This window comes from Coturnix japonica, chromosome 7 (assembly GCF_001577835.2).
Source record: "Coturnix japonica isolate 7356 chromosome 7, Coturnix japonica 2.1, whole genome shotgun sequence".
In the NCBI taxonomy this organism is placed as follows: domain Eukaryota; kingdom Metazoa; phylum Chordata; class Aves; order Galliformes; family Phasianidae; genus Coturnix; species Coturnix japonica.
In genome coordinates this window covers 6,169,077-6,188,193 of record NC_029522.1, presented here as the reverse complement: position 1 = coordinate 6,188,193, position 19,117 = coordinate 6,169,077, and the positions used below count along the sequence as shown (strand labels likewise).

At 40.5% G+C, this 19,117-nt stretch overlaps 1 protein-coding gene across 3 annotated transcripts; it reads left to right on the top strand.

Moving 5' to 3' along the window:
* Nucleotides 1-401: 401 nt before the first annotated feature.
* Nucleotides 402-8,924, top strand: NUP35 (nucleoporin 35). Of its 3 annotated transcripts, none has more exons than XM_015867937.2 (9): nt 402-530; nt 1,866-2,033; nt 3,134-3,261; nt 5,070-5,130; nt 5,686-5,827; nt 6,204-6,273; nt 6,365-6,493; nt 7,885-8,049; nt 8,356-8,924. In XM_015867937.2, the coding sequence occupies exons 1-9, from the start codon at nt 497-499 to the stop codon at nt 8,431-8,433; spliced, it is 975 nt and encodes a 324-aa protein (XP_015723423.1). In that variant the 5' UTR covers nt 402-496; the 3' UTR covers nt 8,434-8,924. The 3 variants fall into 3 exon arrangements, with proteins under 3 accessions (XP_015723423.1, XP_015723422.1, XP_032301941.1); XM_015867936.2 differs by having other exon boundaries at nt 1,863-2,033; XM_032446050.1 differs by lacking the exon at nt 402-530 and adding an exon at nt 630-722 and having other exon boundaries at nt 1,863-2,033.
* The last annotated feature ends 10,193 nt before the right edge of the window (nt 8,925-19,117 follow it).

Here is a 19,117-nt window from a genome sequence, read left to right as displayed (position 1 = left end):
GCAAAGGGTAGTCAGGCATTGGAATGCACTGCCCAGGGAGGTGGTGGAGTCACCGACCATGGGAGTGTTCAAGAAACGTCTGGATGTTGTGTTGATGAATATGATTTAGCCGGGAAGTATTGGGAATGGTTGGACTAGATTATCTTCTAGGTCTTTTCCAACCTTGATAATTCTGTGATTCTGTAGATATGTTAACTTACAGTACAACAAAATAAACACTCTGTGTGGATAACTGTGGTTTCAAATGTAAAATAGGTGGAATCTGGTTACTCTTCCCTCCTCTTCATTGCCTCATTTCCGAGGCAATTTGATCCCCGCGCTCCCATTACCGTGTGTCTGTACCACACAACCCACAGCCGCCTCCTCTTCAAGGAGCGGGCGGGAGCAGCTCGCACCTCCCCCTTAACAAGATGGCGGCGGAGGAAGTGACGGCAGGAGGAAGTTCCGTCGTGTTTGAAAGCGCCCGGCGGAGCCGTGTCCTCTTCCTGCCGCCCTCATGGCCGGCTTCGCTATGGATCCTCCTCCCGCAGGTGAGCCGGGCCTGTTCCCTCCGCATCCTCAGCTGTGTTTCCTTTCGTGCCGTTGCTGTCCGCGCGTGCCGGGCCGTTGGTGTTGCTCGGCCCGGCGCTTCCCTCGCCGCCGCCCTCAGCTCCCGACCCGGGACATGGTGAGCCCGGCGGCCATGCGGGCTGCAGCTGCAGAGTCAGCTGGGCGGTGCTGAGGTGGGCGAGGGGGGCTGGAGCACCTCCCCTATGAGGACAGGCTGAGGGAGTTGGGTTTGTTCAGCCTGGAGAAGAGAAGGTTGCGGGTGACCTCATTGCAGCCTTTCAATACCTGAAGGGAACTTACTGTCAGGAGGGGAGTAAACTCTTGGAAAGGGCTGACAATAGCAGGACACGGGGAAATGGTTTTAAGTTAAAAGAGGGAAGATTTAGGTTGGATGTTAGGGGAAGTTCTTCACTAGGAGAGTGGTTAGGCCTGGAACAGGCTGCCCAGGGAGGGTTGTGGATGCCCCGTCCTTGGAGGTGTTCAAGGCCAGGTTGGACGGGGCTCTGGGCAACCTGATTAGTAAAGTGTGTTGTTTGGTGGCCCTGCCAGGCAGGGGGGTTGGAACTACATGATCCTTGAGGTCCCTTCCAACCCGGGTCATTCTGTGATTCAGTGAGGGAGGGAGCCTGAGCTCGGCGGGGATTCTTATAGGTAAGAAACGCTCGTAAGGAAACCGCTCTCAGAAGCAGTGTGGCACTGCTCATTCTTCCACTCCTTTTATAGAGCTGATTTGCGGAATCAAACTCTATAATTCAGAGATGGTTTATAAAGCAGGTATGTTTATTCCAGCGTTGCGCAGTGCTGGGTGCAAGGGGGATAGCTCCTCCAAACTTGCACACACCGTAAGGAGAAAAGTGTGTTACAGATATAGGTTAAGCTAATACGTAATCAATAGTCTCCTCCTCAGTTTGATTACATATTCATTACATTCCCTAGGACCCCATTCCCCGCGACCCTTGCCGTTGTTTTGGGGTGAAATTCTTCTGTTTTCTTCTTGGTGTTATCTGCTGTTCCATGTCAGCATCATCTTACCCGGGGGTATCTAATCCTTCTTCTTGTCAGAGGTCTCCGGACAATTTCTTCTTATCTTTATTGCCCTCTTCTCTGGTTTTATTTTGACTAAGTGTCTGTAATTCCCCCTATCCCTGCACTTTTAAATGTAAACTATCTGCAGTTACCCTTTGTCTCGGATTCTGTGAAGTTCCCCTTTCCCTTTCTATAGCAAAGTGTTACCTTGCCTCCATTTCCGGGCTTTGCTCACTCTTCAGAGCAGGTTAGAACATTCCTTACTGTTTTTTTTCTCATTGTCCCAGCAGTGGAGCCGATGACGCTGGGCTCCCCTACGTCCCCCAAGCCGGGCACCAGTGCTCAGTTCCTGCCTGGCTTCCTGATGGGTGACCTGCCCGCGCCTGTCACCCCACAGCCGCGCGCCCTGAGCGGTCCAGCCGTAGGTGCCATGGATGTGAGGTCTCCTCTGCTCGCAGGTCAGCACTCCTCAAGTGGTCCTGAACGTCGTGGTTGGGTTTGTCTTGTTTAGCGTGGTTTCTGCAGGCTTGTGTTCTGTGTTAGGCACGCATAAACGCACCTGCAGTCTGTGGGGTTGGCTGGAACTCTTCAGTGTTGGTTCATGTTTAATGTATGCTTTGTGTCCAACCCTGAAGTAGAAATCTTTAAGGACGCTATGTATAAAACATGAAATAATTGTGTGAGTTTTATTACATTGGATTATTACAGCCACAGATTATCAATTATAGGAAAGGAGTAACATAATAACTACAATGGATGGTTAGGGGAATGTCACTGTTGAAAGAGGAGTATGGAATCTCCACTGAGGAATGGAAATTAGTTCTGAAAGCCTTTATTGCCCTTTGTTTTGTAAGTGAAAACTGTTGGGTCAATCTACTTTTTCTGTGGGTAAACTCACACAAACGGTTCAAAGGTTTGTCACCATTTTTAGTCAGTGTAATTGTCTTTTATTTTGTAACTCACACAGTTCAATATAAATATGGGATTAATAATAAAGACGATTAGCTATCTGAACTTCATCCTGTCCAAATTTATGCAGTTCATGCTTTCGAGAGCTTAGCTTTAAATGTAATGTGAAGCTTCATGGGAAGGATAAGAAGTTTGTTCAGTGGGAATGTGATGGCAGGTGCAATGTCTGCATAGTTTCATGTGGCTCTTTAGTATGCAGAATGCCCCAGGGTCTTAAATGCTTTGCTTTTATATTTCTCCCACAGAGAATTTTGCCTGGAACAGTTGTATTATGTTACTAACCTGCCTTAAAATGGGAAAACGTAGATATGATCAAAACTGCTTAAAAAAAACCAAGTGCGTATAGGGTATGTTTGGCATCCAGAGATCTCAAAGTTTTAGGCCATAGGTCTGGAAGGAGACTTCTTCTGATAGACACATTGTATTCTTGCCTGAAATGTTCAACGTTGAATAGTTTTGTTGGCTGTTTTGTAAGCTCATGAAATGATTAAGTATTTCATAGCTAAATTCACTGTTAATTTTGACTGAAGAACAACCTGCAGCAGGCTGAAGTTACCAGCTTCCTTTTGTTATGTTGTTTTAACTTCAGGTGGCTCTCCTCCACAGCCAGTAGTCCCTACACATAAAGATAAAAGTGGTGCTCCGCCAGTTAGAAGCATATACGATGAATTATCTAGTCCTGGACTTGGATCTTCACCACTAACCTCAAGAAGAGCAGTAAGTTATTGTCTTTTTCTTAGCAGACAAGGTGAGGTCTTCAGTGAATACCTAAGAACAGTTTATGCAACTGAATTAGTGTAGTGCCTGGTGAGTCTTGTGATCATGCTGATATGCACTCCAGTCTTCCTTTGGGCCTGTTCCTGGGTATTCTGACAGCTTTGCTATGGGACTGCTTCTGATTTTTAAGGGTTTTCAGTAGACCCCTTCCCAGACCTCATTTAAGGGTTGGCAGTGGAGGTGAGGGTATCCCTTACTGGAGATCCCTGCTTACTGGAGGTCTTAAAGTAAGCAGCTGTTTTTCATTTCTGTACCTGTGGTTGCTGTGTTTGGGCTAGTTCACATTTGCTGTAGCTGAGGACTTTGTCATCCTGCTGTTATCATCCCATTATTGAGTATAAGATATGATGTGAACTTGGGCAGTGAGGTGGGGGGTTAATCTTGAAAGAGCAACAGTGATATTTCTGATAGTAAACTCTTCCTCTTACCTCAACTGAGTGGTCAAGTGTTAGTGGGTATTTTTTTCAATGTACATCTGCTGATGGAAAGACAATGCGTGTTTCTCAATGAGCAGACTTGATTAGATGTTGTTTTCTGAAAGCTTTCCAAGGAGAAGAGAGTCCCCTACTGCTTAAAAGTAGTACTAATGATAATGAGTAGCTAATAGTTTCAATGCAGGTTGCTAAGCTGACAGGTGCTCCATTTTGTTTCGTTTTCTTTCAAAGAAATACTATGACTGAGGATAAAAATACACTCAAATTGTTTCAAAAACTGAGAACTTGATATGTAGGAAATAACTATTAGCAATTAGAACTTGGTGTTTAGTTTCCTTCACTAAATATTGAAGTTACACTGAATGGTTCTATGGAGAAGAAATAAAGGTGAATACAAGTAGGAGCTATGCTATGTTATTTTGGAGTTTTTGAGATGCAAATCAGCTGATAATATCTCATGCTGCCATCCTTTCCTTAAGATGCATGTAGTGCAAATTGCTGGCTTGCAGCAATAATAAAATGTCTGGTTGGATCAAGTTAAACTCTCAGCTTTGTGAGTATTGGTACCAGAAGTTATTTGGATTGATAAAGTTTACAATTGGTGTTAGATAAAGGTTTTTTTTGACAAACCATCTGATTTCTAAATGACCTAAAGCTTGACTTAGACCTAAGTGAGCTTTTTTCATATATAACAGCAAGGCTTTCTCGTTAGATAAAATGATATCAATATTGCCTGTTGCTTGTGCAACCATTTTGTGAAGTAGTTTGCTCATTGTTCCCATGCACTCTTTAATACTTGAGTTTTGGCTTGTTGACACCTACTGGGTGTGTATGGGAAATCACAGCTTGAACCACTGATTAGTCAGCTGAGGCAAGTGTTGGGTCAGCTGCAGGAGCACAGGTGAGAGTAATCTAGCTGTGCTCCCGGTTGGGGTGGACTTCGACTCCACCCCCTCTGAGACCTCATTTAAGGGCTGACCACCACTGAGGCAGCATCTCTTGGAGATTGCTCCCTGGTGGAGACTGCCTCAGCTATCCAGTCCAGGAATCGATGTTGGTGAGTCTTCTTTTACTAATAACCTTTGACTGTTTACCACCATCTTGGTCAACATCTTTATATTAGCCACCCTTACAGGGTGCTAGTATGTGTCAAATACAGATACATACATGCTGGATATTAGTCTGGAAAGTCAGAAGTAACTTAAGACGGGGTTAATATTACTGCTTGATTGTTGAGCTAGCCTGAAAAAGAACTGTTCTGATCTGAGAAGTGTACCTATGTAAATGTTATTTACTTTCTGTATTTTACTACAGGGCAGTTTTTCTCTAACGCAGAGCCCGTTGGTTGGAAACATATCATCAACTCCTGGAACAGGTAGATGTCCTATGAAAACTCTTCATCTACTTTGTTACTGCTTTCCTTAACACATAATACTGTTCAAACTACTTCAACTCCTTGCATGTTTGCTGCATCTGTATTTTTCATTAGCTTTTCAAAAGTTTTGTGGGTGTGAATAGGAAATAGCTTGACTCATAGTGGTAGAATTTCCATCAACTTCACATATTTCTCACTGAGCATCTCTTGCTCAAGAGGTATCTGTGTTTGAGAGAAGCTTCTGTGATTCAAGAGTGGTTGTCTGTGCTGATAAGGCTTCCAATTTTCTGTATGAACACATGGCTTCTTGTTAAGCTTAACTCTGAGTGTCTTGCTTCCCTTTGGTGTCTGCATTGAGTAGTTGCTGTGTGGGGGTGAGTGAAGCCTGCTAGCTAGCTGGAAAACTTCTGAAATCTGGACTAACTAAATGTTTGTCTGCAAATTAATCTCCATTGAATTCTTCTGGGTACAAGTGAAATACTTAATAGTGAACTTCTTTTAGGCTGACTTGTCTTGCAGATGAATATATTAAACAGTTTTGTTTTAATTTAACAGCTTCAAGTATGTTCAGTCCTGCAAGTATTGGACAGCCTAGGAAGACTACTCTGTCTCCAGCTCAACTAGATCCTTTCTATACTCAGGGTGATTCCCTGACTTCAGAAGATCAATTAGATGACACATGGGTAACTGTATTTGGGTAAGTTTATTTGGAAATATTTGGATAGTTGTGGGCTAGGTCTTAGCCACGAATGGAAGCAAGTAGCACTTGGACTGCTGCTATTTGATGTTCCTACATTCTTCAGAATGGACAATTGCTTGTAAAGCCGGTAGGTGCACATACCTGCTATCTTAGTGAAGAAGCTTAACTCTACGTATTAGTAAGTTAGAAAGGCACTGTTCTACCATTCTATTTATGGCAAATTAAAAATGCATACAAGATAGTGTTACTCAAGTTACTCCTTCTAAGATGCTATTAAAGTGCCGGTCTATTCTGGATTTGCGAAATCCCTTGGTGGAGTTGGGTTCTATCACCAAAACTCATCATTTTTTTGGGAATTTGTTTTGTCTTTCAGATTTCCCCAAGCATCTGCTTCCTATATTCTTCTACAGTTTGCTCAGTATGGAAACATATTAAAGCATGTGGTATGTCTTAGTCCGAAGCTTATTTCTGAAAACGTTCTGGCTCATACTTTAAAATGGTGAAGTTACACAGTTTTCATTTTATCACATACAGATGTCCAACACAGGAAACTGGATGCATATTCGGTATCAGTCTAAGCTTCAAGCCCGAAAAGCCTTAAGCAAAGATGGAAGAATTTTTGGTGAATCCATCATGATTGGTGTCAAACCTTGTATAGATAAAGTAAGTTAACAACTGCTCTCTTTTAAATAAAATATAAGCATTCTGCTTTTGGGATTCCTTTTTGTTTCCCCTACACACTTTGTTTTCTATTTGAATCATAGAACATATGCAGTTAAATAGAAAATAATGAGTTTTATCAGACTTATTAATTGATTAAATGCTGCTGAAAGCGATTGCTATGGAAGCTCTCTCTGAGGTATGAAAGATGTACAGTGACATAACTCCGCATTACATGGTATTGAAGTTAGAACCTCAGAGACAGCTGAGCTAAGTGTTTAATGAGTTGGTGGTATTTTTGTTGCTCTCAGTTGTTACTTGAACGTCCTGCCTCCTTTTTATGTAACTGCTTACTTGACTCTGACTTCTCAGCTCATTGTAGCACCTTAGGCTAATAAATTTGTTAGCAGCACAGTCCTTATCCTGTTCTCCAACTTGTACCATGAGAACACACATCCTGTTCTTGTAAGTGGTAGTTGACTTACGCATGGTTGTATCTGAGACTGATTTTTTGAGCTGTTATTTTTCTAGGCATTAACAATACTCTTACCATTAATTCCTGAAGCACTTTGTATTGAGTATGGTACACGGGCAAATGAGGGTTTTTTCCGTAGCTGTAGTTTCTTCTTAGGCTAAGTGACAGCAAGTAGTGACACACTTTAAAACATAAACACTTCTAGAATAGTGCTCTAGAAATTGACCTTGAAATTACTTGTTTTTTTTAGCCATTTGAAACATTTTATATGGGTTTCAAATTCAGAAACAAATTTCAGTGCCCCTTTCCCCCATGGGCTTCTGATGTTAGGGCTTCTGGTCTCTCTTAACTTGTCTACTTTTTTGCTGTCCTGTATCATTGACTCAGTTGCCTACAAACAGAAGCTCTAGAGGTATGATCTAAGACAAGTGATTCTAAGACATCCCATCTCTTAGTTGCTTTTGATTTCTTATTGTGTCTTTGGGTAACGTCCACTTGAAAATATGAATAAATACACCCATAATCATTAGTATTTTGGGGGTTAGAGACTTGCAGAGAAGTTGTTAAGCTAGTTGTGTTTAACTGGTTGTGAACACGTTGCTTCTTGAGGCTTGCTGCAAGTTTTGCAATTTCTGGTCTTACTGTTTCCAAGTTGTGTGATATTTAGTACATATAGTCAATAGACTGTGAGCTTCCATTAGTTCTCAGTGGCATAATGCAGTGCATAAATAATTGCAGTGAGCAAGGTGTTTAGTATCTTATATATGGAAGCACCTTTTGCACTGTGTATTTGTAGGCACTTAAGTGTAGTCTTTGCTTTCTGTGGGATATGAGTATGTTTGATAATTATAGATAAACTTAGTAAGATATAAATGTGCTCTTTACTATTTGCTTATATTACTTTAATGTTCTCTTTAAGAGTGTGATGGAAAACTTCGAAAGAAGCTCCGCATCTTCAATGTCTTCAGTTTTTACTCCACCTTCGAAAACCATAGGCACACCAGTACAACTTGCAAATACTACAAAGATTTCTACAATGAGACCTCTTGCAACAGCATATAAAGCTTCCACTAGTGACTACCAGGTATTTTAAGGGAAACAGAAGTGTGTGGTTTTGCGTTATCTTCTGTTAAGAGTGTGAGTCTGGACACACTTGAACTTAAATATTATCTTAGCCTTTTTTTCCTCCTGTAATTCACTGGTGGAAATGTGGTTTATGTGCATAGGCCTACAAAATCATTTAACCAAGTTATTTACTTTCTTAGAGGGTAGGGTTTGTTTTGGAACTTCAAGCTATTTTGTCTAAATATAATAACATGTAGGAAAAGTGTTTTTAACACTAACCCTTGTGTGAACTGATTTTTTTTTCCCTTTTTTTTCTGCTTTCTAGGTGGTTTCTGACAGACAAACCCCTAAGAAAGACGAGAGCATTGTATCAAAAGCAATGGAATATGTGTTCGGCTGGTAATTGGCAACTAGAAGTAACACACTAAGTTGGTCAGGGTTGGAAATCTGCTGCTGGCGTCAGTGGTTAGTTGTATAACTACTAGTGTCAGTATTTTACCTTGTCACCTGCTATGCCTTCAGTGATTTCAGCAGACATGTAGCTTGCACTTTAAACGACTGCAATATACACATGGTTTTAAAAACTGCATCCGTGTAAATGTAAGTGCTTTTTTTTTGTTTGTGCTCTGATTGCATGATTGTGGAAAACAATATACAAGCACTGACTTTTCTTCTGTGATGACTTCATGTGAATTGCTTCCCAGTCAATATGACGTGCTACTTGCAGGAAGAACACTATGTATAGCAGGCTCATGGGGACTCTTCTTAATATATGTGATTTTAGTTTTCCAATTTGGATTCATTGCTGTTCCATAATTATCTTTGGCATCCTGTTCTAAATGTCATAGTGACTTTTAAACTGTTTTATTAATAAAGCTAAGTAAAGTTTTTCTAGGTTGTTTATTAGACAAGCATGAGATCTATTAAGAAATACTGTTTGTGTTACTCTTGAAGTAGGTGCTGCCTAATGTTTTTATAAGTCTTGTTTGCAAAGCAGATGCTGCTGACTCCTGCTGAAGCACCAACTTCTGTTCAATCTGTTTATGGTATATGTTTAATTTATACATAAGAAAATATGGGTTAAGTGTTGGTAAGTATCTCCATGGGTATTTTAGAGCAGTTAACTTGATAATAATTATCAGCTTGTAGTTCTCTACACTGCAGAACACTGAGCTGAAATTGCCGAATGGAAAAATGCAGCATTGGTGACCAGAGCTACTTCTGTTTCAGGATGCTTCCATGAAGTTCCTTCTAAGGCACTGCTTGAATGAAATTGTTTAGATTTGACACATACCCAACTTGAAGTTTTTTGTTTTTCTTAATAGGATCACAGAATGGCTTGTGTTGGAGGGACCTTAATGGTCTTCCAGTTCTAGTTCCCTTGCTGTAGGCAGGGTTGCTACCTGCTAGGTGAGGCTGCCCAGAGCCCCATCCAAGCTGGCCTTGAACACCTACCCAGGGTTTGGGCATCCATGACTTCTCTTGGCAGCCTATGTCAGTGTATCAACACTATGGAAGAATAATTTCTCCTTAACATGTAATCTGAGTTGACCTTCTTTTAGTTTAAAGCCATTCCCATTTGTCCTATCCCCTATCTACCTGTGTAAAAAGTCTTCCTCCTGTTTTTATCTGTCTCTAATATTGTAAGACCACAGTGAGGTCTCACTGGAGCCTACTCCAGACTGAACAAGGACAGCTTTTTTAGTTTTTCTTCATAAGAAATGTGCTCCAGCACACTGATGATCTGTGTGGCCCTTCTCTGGCCGTGCTCCAACAGTTCCATGTCTTGTATTTGGGGGACCCTGGGCCTGCATGCGGTACTCCAGATAAAACCTCATGAGAGTAGAGAATCACCTCCCTTGTGATCTGCTGGCTGTCCCTCTTTTGATGCAGCCCAGGATGCAGTTGCTTTCTAGGCTGAAAGTGCACACAACTAACTCGTATCCAGCTTTTTGTCCACCAGGATCCTCAAGTCATCAGCAGGGCTGTCCTTAAAGAGTTCTTCCAGTTGCCCTGACATATGTGTGCAGAGCCTTGTACTTGGCCTTGTTGAATCTCATTACCTCCTATAAGCCTGCTTTTCTTGCATGTTTCTTCACATTGTTTCCAGGAGGATCTGTTCCATGAACAGAGTTCAGCTCTCAGGTAACTGTTGATCAAGTGAGCACATTGCCTTTGAGATGGCTTTTTTAAAGGCCTTTTCCTCCTCCATCTGGAAGGAGATCAATTTTGTTTTTCTCTCCAATAGCTGGGAAATTACAAGCAGTGGTTATTTTAAAAGTGCCTTTCAAATGGTTTTTAAATGATTTTTAATAATTTTATTTTTGAGTTTTTGTGATTTTAAAAATGATTTTTAAAATGCTTGCTTATTTGAAAAGTATTTTTAATATAATTCTGTGGTTGTTCTAAGGGTGGGTGTTACAGTTTGTGTCAGCAGTGAGCTGTTCAACTGCAGCTCCGTTCATACCTGAACGGTGTGTTGTATCACACTGCAATGTCTCAGTGTTCATCAGCAGCTCATTTGGGATGTCATTGGTTGGTAAGATGAGTCCCAGAGCATGCTCCTGTACCCCAGATGCTAACTGGCATGTAGTTGGCTGGGTTAAGGTAGAGTTAGTCCTGAGTAAAACCCATAAACCAAGAGCAAAATTATTAGCACTTCCTGCAGTTGGGCTGCATGACTTGAGCTGAGTCGATGTGCTTTGCCTGTGCTTCTTATGGCTGTGGGTGGTGGTGGACAGGGGGAAAAAACAGCTTGGAGCTTGTACTGCAAAAGCAGCAGTGCTTCTGCATAAGGTTAATGGAACCTGAACAAAATATACAGAGGCAAGTTAGCATTCGTTTATGTTTACTAGAAAGTTACTTGTGTTATGAGGACAGCTGCCCAGTCAGTCTCTGCAAGGTTCTCAATCCCAGCAGTGACTGGCTGTGGTAGCATGTCTGCCTTGAGATTATCCCAGCAGATGCTGGTGGTGGCAGATGAACAAGATGTCCACTAACCCCCCTTAGTATCATGGCCATTGTAAGGGTAAGTGTTGATCACAGCCTAAACCTCTGATTAACCACCTGAGGTAAGCAAGGAGTCAGCTGTGGAACACAGGTGAAGGTAATTCAGCTGTGCTCCCTGTAGGGGTGGAGCTTGACTACACCTCTCCTAGATCCCATTTAAGGGCTGACCACCACTAGGGAAGCATCTTTTTCTGAAGACTTCTCCTTTGTGGAGTTTTTGTGGCAAGCTTCAACAAGGGCAAGCATCCATCTTAACTGAAAGCTTCAGCATTGGTGAGTCTTCCCTCAGATACCCTCTGGCTATCCATCTAGTCTTTAATTACAGCTATACCCTTGTATTATTCCAACTGTACAGCCATACATAACAGAAAGCAAGGATTGTTAGTTTACAGCTACAGAGCAGGTTCTCACAAACAAGTTACTTCCATCTGCAAGCAAAACATAGAGGCCATTTACTTCCTTTCCCCAGCTAACACACGTAGGGGTCATGATCTGTAGTTTTGCCTACACAGTGAAAGACCATGTGCAGTGGCAATGCAAGCTGTGGCTTGTAGCTGTGATTGAGCACCTGGTGGGAAGGCAGGAGCAACCCAGGGGATCTCAGGTGCGTGCAGTGCTGCTGAGTGACCAGAAGGGTCATTTAAGGGTTGACAGTGGGGAAAATGGGTTCTTCCTGGAGGACATCGCTATGTACCTGAGGCCTTCCAAAGGTAAGAAGATTTTTCTCTTTGTTGCATCTGAGCAAACTCTCGCTTGCAGCTGAGAAACTTGTTGCTCTGTTGTTATTACTGGGTTTTACATTGTGTTACACCATTCTTATCTTATGTGATAATAGTCTTGTGAAAACTGCTTTTCAAGAGAACTAATGCAGTTTCTCCTTATATTCAGTCTTTCTGAAGTAGGGAGAACACAAATCAGATTTGCATCAGGTTCATAAAAGAGGTTAAAGGAATGGTGACACTGAAGCAGAGAATAAGATGGATGTCTGGGATTAGTGTGTTTTTGCTCTGGATCTAATAAATAGAAGACTATGACATCTATGTAGAACAGATAAAATTTAAGCCCTTGTGGACAGGAGCATCAGTGCCTTCTCTTTATATGGCTTTCATGTGTTGAAAGGCTCCCTTTAATATGTTGGCTTAGGGTCATGCAGTAGGTAAACCCTTATGTCTGTGATTTGGGTTTTGTATGAGGATGTAACAGTGCCACGCTGCAGAGACCACGCTTTTGTTGCAGTGCATTCCTGAGAGGTCTTTATGTGAACATACGGAGACTGTGTGGTGAAAGGGCGGGCGATATAAAGGCACATATGTGAAGAATCTGAAACATGGGATGTCTTCAAGAAAAACTTCAATGTTGGCTGCTGTTGGTTGGTAGCACTGCCTTCAAAAATCTTGTCCTTCCTGTTTCAGTATGTGTCTGCTGCATGGTTAAGATTCTCTTCTAGCTGTAGCTAACTGTGACTTACTGTAAAGCTGAAGCAGAGGGTTTAAACTGCTGATGTGTGACACTCATAAAGCTCAGTTCTGGTTCCAATTGTAGCTTGCTGTTTCACAAGCTCCATACTTTTGTCTTTAGGATTGTGGCCTTAATTTAAAAATAAACACTTTCTTACTGTTTTGCCTCAATTGCAAGGGATTGTAAGTTACTCACAAATCTAATCCGCTTCTTGTTACCTAAATGTAATTTCTAGAAGGCTTTGTTAATTCTATGGCCGTGTCCTTATTAATTGCTTATGGTTTTGTATCTAATAGAGTCTGTTTTCATCCTGTTTTGATATCACCCCTCTTCAATCTAGGTTTCTTGTAATTTTGTTTTTGAGAGAGGTTGGTTTGGTTAATGAGTCTACAGTGATGTAAAATGAGCATAAAATGCCGGAGTCCATCATGCCTCCCCCTCTAGTTTAAACTAGTTCATACTATAGGTGTCTACTTCCACCTTGTGGCAGATCGTCAGAACTTCCATTCCGGGTGTAAGTGAATGAGTTGTGGTTTTAGTAGTAGTATTTGGGCTAGGCAATGATTGCACAGTAGAAGAAGATAGGATTTGCTTCTAAATATACTGAATATACATACGTATATCTAACATATATATATATGACTTAGTATGTTTTGGGGTAATTCAGACTTCAAATTGCTTCAACATAATAATTCATTAAAATCTTTTAGCAGTATTTAGTCATCTTGTTATTTGGGGTCAGATAAACAAAGCAGTTGTATTTTTGCGGAAAATACCACAAAATCCAATTTGTGTGAATAATTTTTTTGTTTGTTTGTTTTTGGCACCAAGAACTAAAACCTGCATTAGTTCTAATTTGATTGTGGATGTGTAGGCTAGAGATGGGTCTGCAAAAACATGCTGCTTAAATGTGCCTTAAAGGAGCCGACTGTTCAAGTGTTAAGTGAAAACTAACTAATTTGGGTGGCAAGTAGCTTAGAATCAGGAGTGGGTTTACTAAATTTCAGACTGCGTGTGAGTAGGCACTGGAATTAGTATTAGAATGTTTTGTGTAGACGTGAGTCGTGGCACAATTTTGTGGCGATGCTGCTGTGGTGTGTTTTTTAATTGTTTGGATGACTGCAAGAAGTGTTCTGATGGAGCACAAGTCACAGTGAGTATTAAGGTGCAAGCAGTACTGACTGCCAAATTCCTCTTTATGTTCATAAATGAGGGCTCAGCCTTCCAAGAGGAATATAAAAAGTGCTGTGTATTAAATAATAAGCTGGAAACTGTCAACGGTTTGATGCTAAGTTGGTTAATTTTCCTTTCAAAGAGATTCAATAAGTAACAAGTAATATAAGGAGCTTATTGGTAATAGGACCAGGTGCTGTGAAAATGACCCCAAAAACCCAGGTCTGTGCAGACAAAGCATTATATTATGTCAGTCTTTTTGTTCATAAAGGTAGATACTCTCTTGATTAGTAACAGCACAGAAAAGTTGAGTATTGCTTTCAACAGTTTGTGTTATTTTTTAAGTTATTTATTATGTCCTATTTTGATGTAGCTTAGTAGAGAAATATGCTTATGGACATGCTTTTCATTGTAGGAATGAATGTAGTTTTCAGTAGGAAACAAGAGGGAACTTTTTCAACTCTGTTTTTCTTCCTTCCTACGTGTACCTCAGCTACCTATTTACCATCTTGTTTAGCTGCCTTCAGAGCCATGTGTGTTCTCTGTGCTACTGCTAAATAGCTTTTTTTCTTTTTAAGGCCACTGCCAACCTCTGTGGTGCTGAGAAGGCAACAGTGAATACCTGAAGCAAAGATAGCCTGGCAGAGGGGTGTCAGTGGAGAGTTTAAGTAATATATATTTGGTGTATTGTGGGTGATCCAGTTCATTTTAATAGCTTTTTTTGTTTTGAAACTTAACTATCTTCTAGATTGGTTATCAGTTAAAATGCTGTGGCAGAGTATTATAATCAGTTTTAATTCTTTTTGGAGTGCTTGTACACTAAATTGCCAAACAGTCCTTGTGCCAGAACTGCTGGCAGTTAAGCATGGAGCGGCTTGGAAGAATCATAGTTGCAAGGCTGGATGTTGTGATGTAAAACACTGAAATGATTTCATTAAGTTGTTTTGATCTTTAATATGGTGATAGCATACCTTGTTAATTTAACTGCTGTCAGTTTCCAATATAATGCTCAAAACCAGTTAGCAATCCTGCAGAACTCAATACTTGCTTCTGTAAAGTTTTGAGTATGGTGAAGGTTTGTTGCTGTCAGCTTTGGTCTTAACTATCAACCTGTAATGTTATCCTCCTCTTCAAAAGCAAGCAGAAAAAGGACTGGTGCAGTATGATTCACTTAGCTTGCATGTGTCTCTTAGCTGGCAAGTACTTTGACTTACGGAGCTTTCCCGGTAAGCAGCCTCAGCTCTTTCTGAAGTGAACAAATTTAATTTGTGAACCTTGTAGGATTGATCCCCAGAAACACCACCAGGGATGAGAGAGTGCTGCAGACTTGGCTGGAGGCCTACTGTATTTTGTAAGCTTGCAGTGTAGTAGTGTGTAGAATGATGTTTCAGAAAATGAAATAAAATAGAAATTACCCACTGTAGGATAATGTAATAGGATATTGATTTCAAGTGCCACAGTTTCTTTGACTTGTACTCGTGAATGTATAGAGATGTTGATTTGGAGATTGAAAATAGTGAAATAAAAACTGCAGAGACATCTGTTCTATGTACAGGGTTGGTAAGTCTAATAGTAATTATGTGATTATTTCCAAATGGCAACATTGTTAACAATGGAGCTTGCATGTGTCTTCAACAGTATAAACTTTGTTATTAATGATGGTAAAGTGGAAAAGACACTAGTCATTATTCCTGTGCTCTTAGACATGTTGGTTTTCTAGCATATGCTGTTCTCTCTTGGAATAAGAACTATCCAACAGTTTCCATCCTAATGATGCCTGATGTCCCGTTCCTGGAGACTTTCAAGGTGAGGCTGGGTCAGGCCTTGTGCAACCTGATCTAGCAGTGGTGACCCTATTCGCTGCAGGGGAGTTGGACTAGATGGCTTTCAGAGGTTCCTTCCAACTCTTAAGGGTGCTGTGACTTTGAGTGGACTGTAGAAGTGGGACAGGGTGAGAACAGATGTTAGCTTATGCATCTTTCTAAAAATCAGTTTGATATTGAAAACAAGCATGTAATTTCAGTTATTTCAAGTGTGTTTTACATAATTTTGTTATGGAAACAACTAGCCTAGTAGATATGTAATAATTAAATGCTGTACTGACGTTTACTCCACAAAAATACTGTTAATGGTTGTACTTATTTTTTGCAGTCTAGGAGACTTCAGATGCTTTTTCCAGCTCTGCATGGGGTTGCCATGGGATAAGATCTTGATAGATGTGGAATGTGTATATATTGCAGCTTATTACTTGTCACTGTACGGTGGAGTTATTCTGTGAAATAAAAACGTGTTTACTGGGTAAATTAGAACTGCAGTAGCATATCAAAATGTGTCATGGGAGCAGCTGTGTATCTTGTGTATTTCTAGAAGAGTTGGGGCAGGTGACTCAGTAGATTGGCATGTAATGAACCTTCAGAAATATTGTGTATATACCAGATTTTCAGGGCACCATCAGTAGAATATATGAGGTGATAACGAAGAGGTCTAGAATAAGTATTTCTTTGAAAACTAATAACAATCTTGTTGGATGAGTTTGAAGAGGTGTTTGGGTAACTTTTCTACTGTACAAATATTATGGAGCTACATCAAAGTTCAATTACTGGAAGCTCATCTTTTGGTATTCTCAGTTTCTAAGGTATTTGGTATGTTTAAAGCTCTGACTTAAATTTAACTTTGCGGAATTATAGGAATGGTGCACGTTGCTCTGAACCTCATGTGACAAATTGAGGTTACATAAATTGGTCTTTGGCTTTTGGGTCTATCACAGCATGAAGGAAGTAAGAAATGTGGCTGCGGAGTATTTCCCAATATGCTTTCTGTGCCTTTTTTTGTGTGTGTAACTGAAGTAGCATGGTAAGAATTGTCACCTCTATTTCTGCAGGAGCTGCCACCTCCGTATTGTTTGAAGAGGCAACTACATGAAGCACAGTCAACCTAGCAATGATATAAATGCCTGTAGAGGAAGAAGCACAAAGTGTTACTATACCTAGCATGTTTTTGTCTGGCACTGTGTGCCAGCTCTTTACTTGCTGGGTGAAGGATTTCTTTTTGACAGTTTAAAATGGTTTTGTGGGTATTATTCTTTGACTATCTGCAACTACTGACATTTGAGTCCCTATAGGATAGACTGAGGAAACTGTGCACATGGTCTGTGTGAAGTCTTTGGACAGGAAAGGAATTCTGTGTAGGGATTTGATTCTGTAATCTCTTAAGTTCTGTTGTGAACCGGGGGAGGTCAGTTCCTCTGAAGGTTGTGCCATTCCTTGCTAGAAATCCAATAGAAGTGAGATAATTCTATTGCTGTTTTAACATAAAAGCTGCTATTTTAGTGTTCTGAAGTCTGAGTTACTGGGGTAAATAACACCTGGTGGTTGCTTTTGGCTTCTGGTCAAATATTCCTGCTGAATCCCTGTAAGATTGTGGAGAAGATTGTGGAGGTTTCTTGTAATTATATGTATTTCTATCTATAAACACAGAATTGTGGTAAACATGATGAGCTTAATCTTAAACGGAACTTATCTATTGCCTGTAGCATATGGATTTCTGCTAAGACTGACTGATGTGATTGATTACTGATACTGCAATTGAAATTCCAGTTAGAGTATTTTGTGATTGTTTTTTTCAAGGCACGTAACCAAAGCATCTCATTTCAACTCTTAAGTCTCAAGGCTTGCAATACAATGCTTTGTATCATGTGTTTTTGAAAATCATTGGAATGTTGTCCTCAAAGTGTTTGAGAGTCTTAAAATAGCAATTTCAAGTTCTGTAATGGTAGGACTTACACTAGCAATTCATTGACTATTTAATGCAACATATATGTAATAATGGCATCCAAGGAAGTTTGGTTGAAGCAGTGTATGTTATCATGCAGTTTGGAAGCTAATGGATTAAGGCCTTTTTTCTTGCAGTGCCTTGACACACACAGTGACCAGTAGCTGAGAATTCATCTGCTAAAAACAGGGGTTTTGTGGTTGTTTATGTTTTTGACTGCCTAAATGGTAGGCAAAGAAAAATGTTGCATAGTCTGGTCTGTGGTGGGAGATAAACACAGTGGTTGCCATATAAGTGGCCAATTGCATGAAGTGTGATGGCTGTAGAAACTTCAGGTTGCTGTGAAAGTATACGCTCGTAGAGCTTCACTGTTAAGTGCAAGTAATGTCTTAGTTCACGGTGTCTGTAAACTTAAGATCTCTCGTGCTTGCTCAAGATTGTTCTCAGCAGCAATTCCTGGAATCATCTGGTAAGTCTCCAAGTGCTTCACGGGTGTTTGGGGCCTGCTGGAGAACAGAGCTTTTGTTCTGGCATCTGTGCTCTCATACTGTCTTTCTTTAGACCCCTGTTTTTGTAATGCTTAGGTGAGGCACTATTACATCAGCATTTGGTAAGGTGAAGGTTTTGCCCTGCACTATGTGCAGCCTTGAAACTGGTGGAAATGTGCTCTGGTTTTCAATTTATCAGTTTCTGTATCTGTAAAGTGAAAGATGATGTTACTAATTCCTGGTTACACAGTGGATATCACATAACAACACGTGTTGGCCAGAGTTTGGCTTAGCACTGCAGTGGAATGATTCCTTTATTGATCCTTATAGTTCACTATGGAACTACTAGATTTGTTTGACGGCACCTCAGTGCTGGTTAGCTTCTGCTAGGTAACTTACACTTTAATGTTATATCATCTTTTTAGCTGCATAAATGTACAGAGATGGAAAATCCTGCTTTCCTCTGTTTGTAGTCAAGAAGGTAAACTTGTTGAGAAGGGCAGAAATAATGCACTCTTGAAATATATTTTACCTGGCCAACTTAAAATGCTATAGTGTATCTTATCAGCTACAGGCTAAGAGCTGCTTACAGGCAGTGTCACTGCTACACAGCTTTTTGTAGTGTAACAGGAGGATGGTAATAGCGAAGGGGATTTTGTGTGTCAGAGCTGTTGGAGATAATACATACAAAAAGCTTAAGTCCTACTCCTATGCAAAAACGATAGAAATCTCAATAAAACAGAGAAAAGATTTATTGTGTTACACGAAAGAATAAAAAATGCTTCCATATTTGACATATTAATGACTTAGGCAGGTGAGAGGAAAGAAAGCTTGCTGTCCCCTCCCTACTGAGGCCCTGTTGATTTGATGTTTATGTACCCAAGCTGCCCCACAAAACTAATACGTATTCCAGTGTTTGCATTGAAGATGTATTTTGTAAGTGTAAGCTGGTAGGAATATTCTGGTGCGTTGAAATTGCAGTGTAAAATAGGAGTGAAAAGTTATTAACATTTTCCTCACTTCTTTCTCCCATTTTTGGTAATCTGGTTGAACTACTGTGTATGTGCTCTACCAAGGGTAAGGAGCGTAAGCTTATAAGTCTACACTAGAAGAGAGTCTCTTAGGTATACTCTATCTAAAAGCCAGGAGTGAATGATTAGGGTTTAAGTTTTTGTTGCAGCTATGATT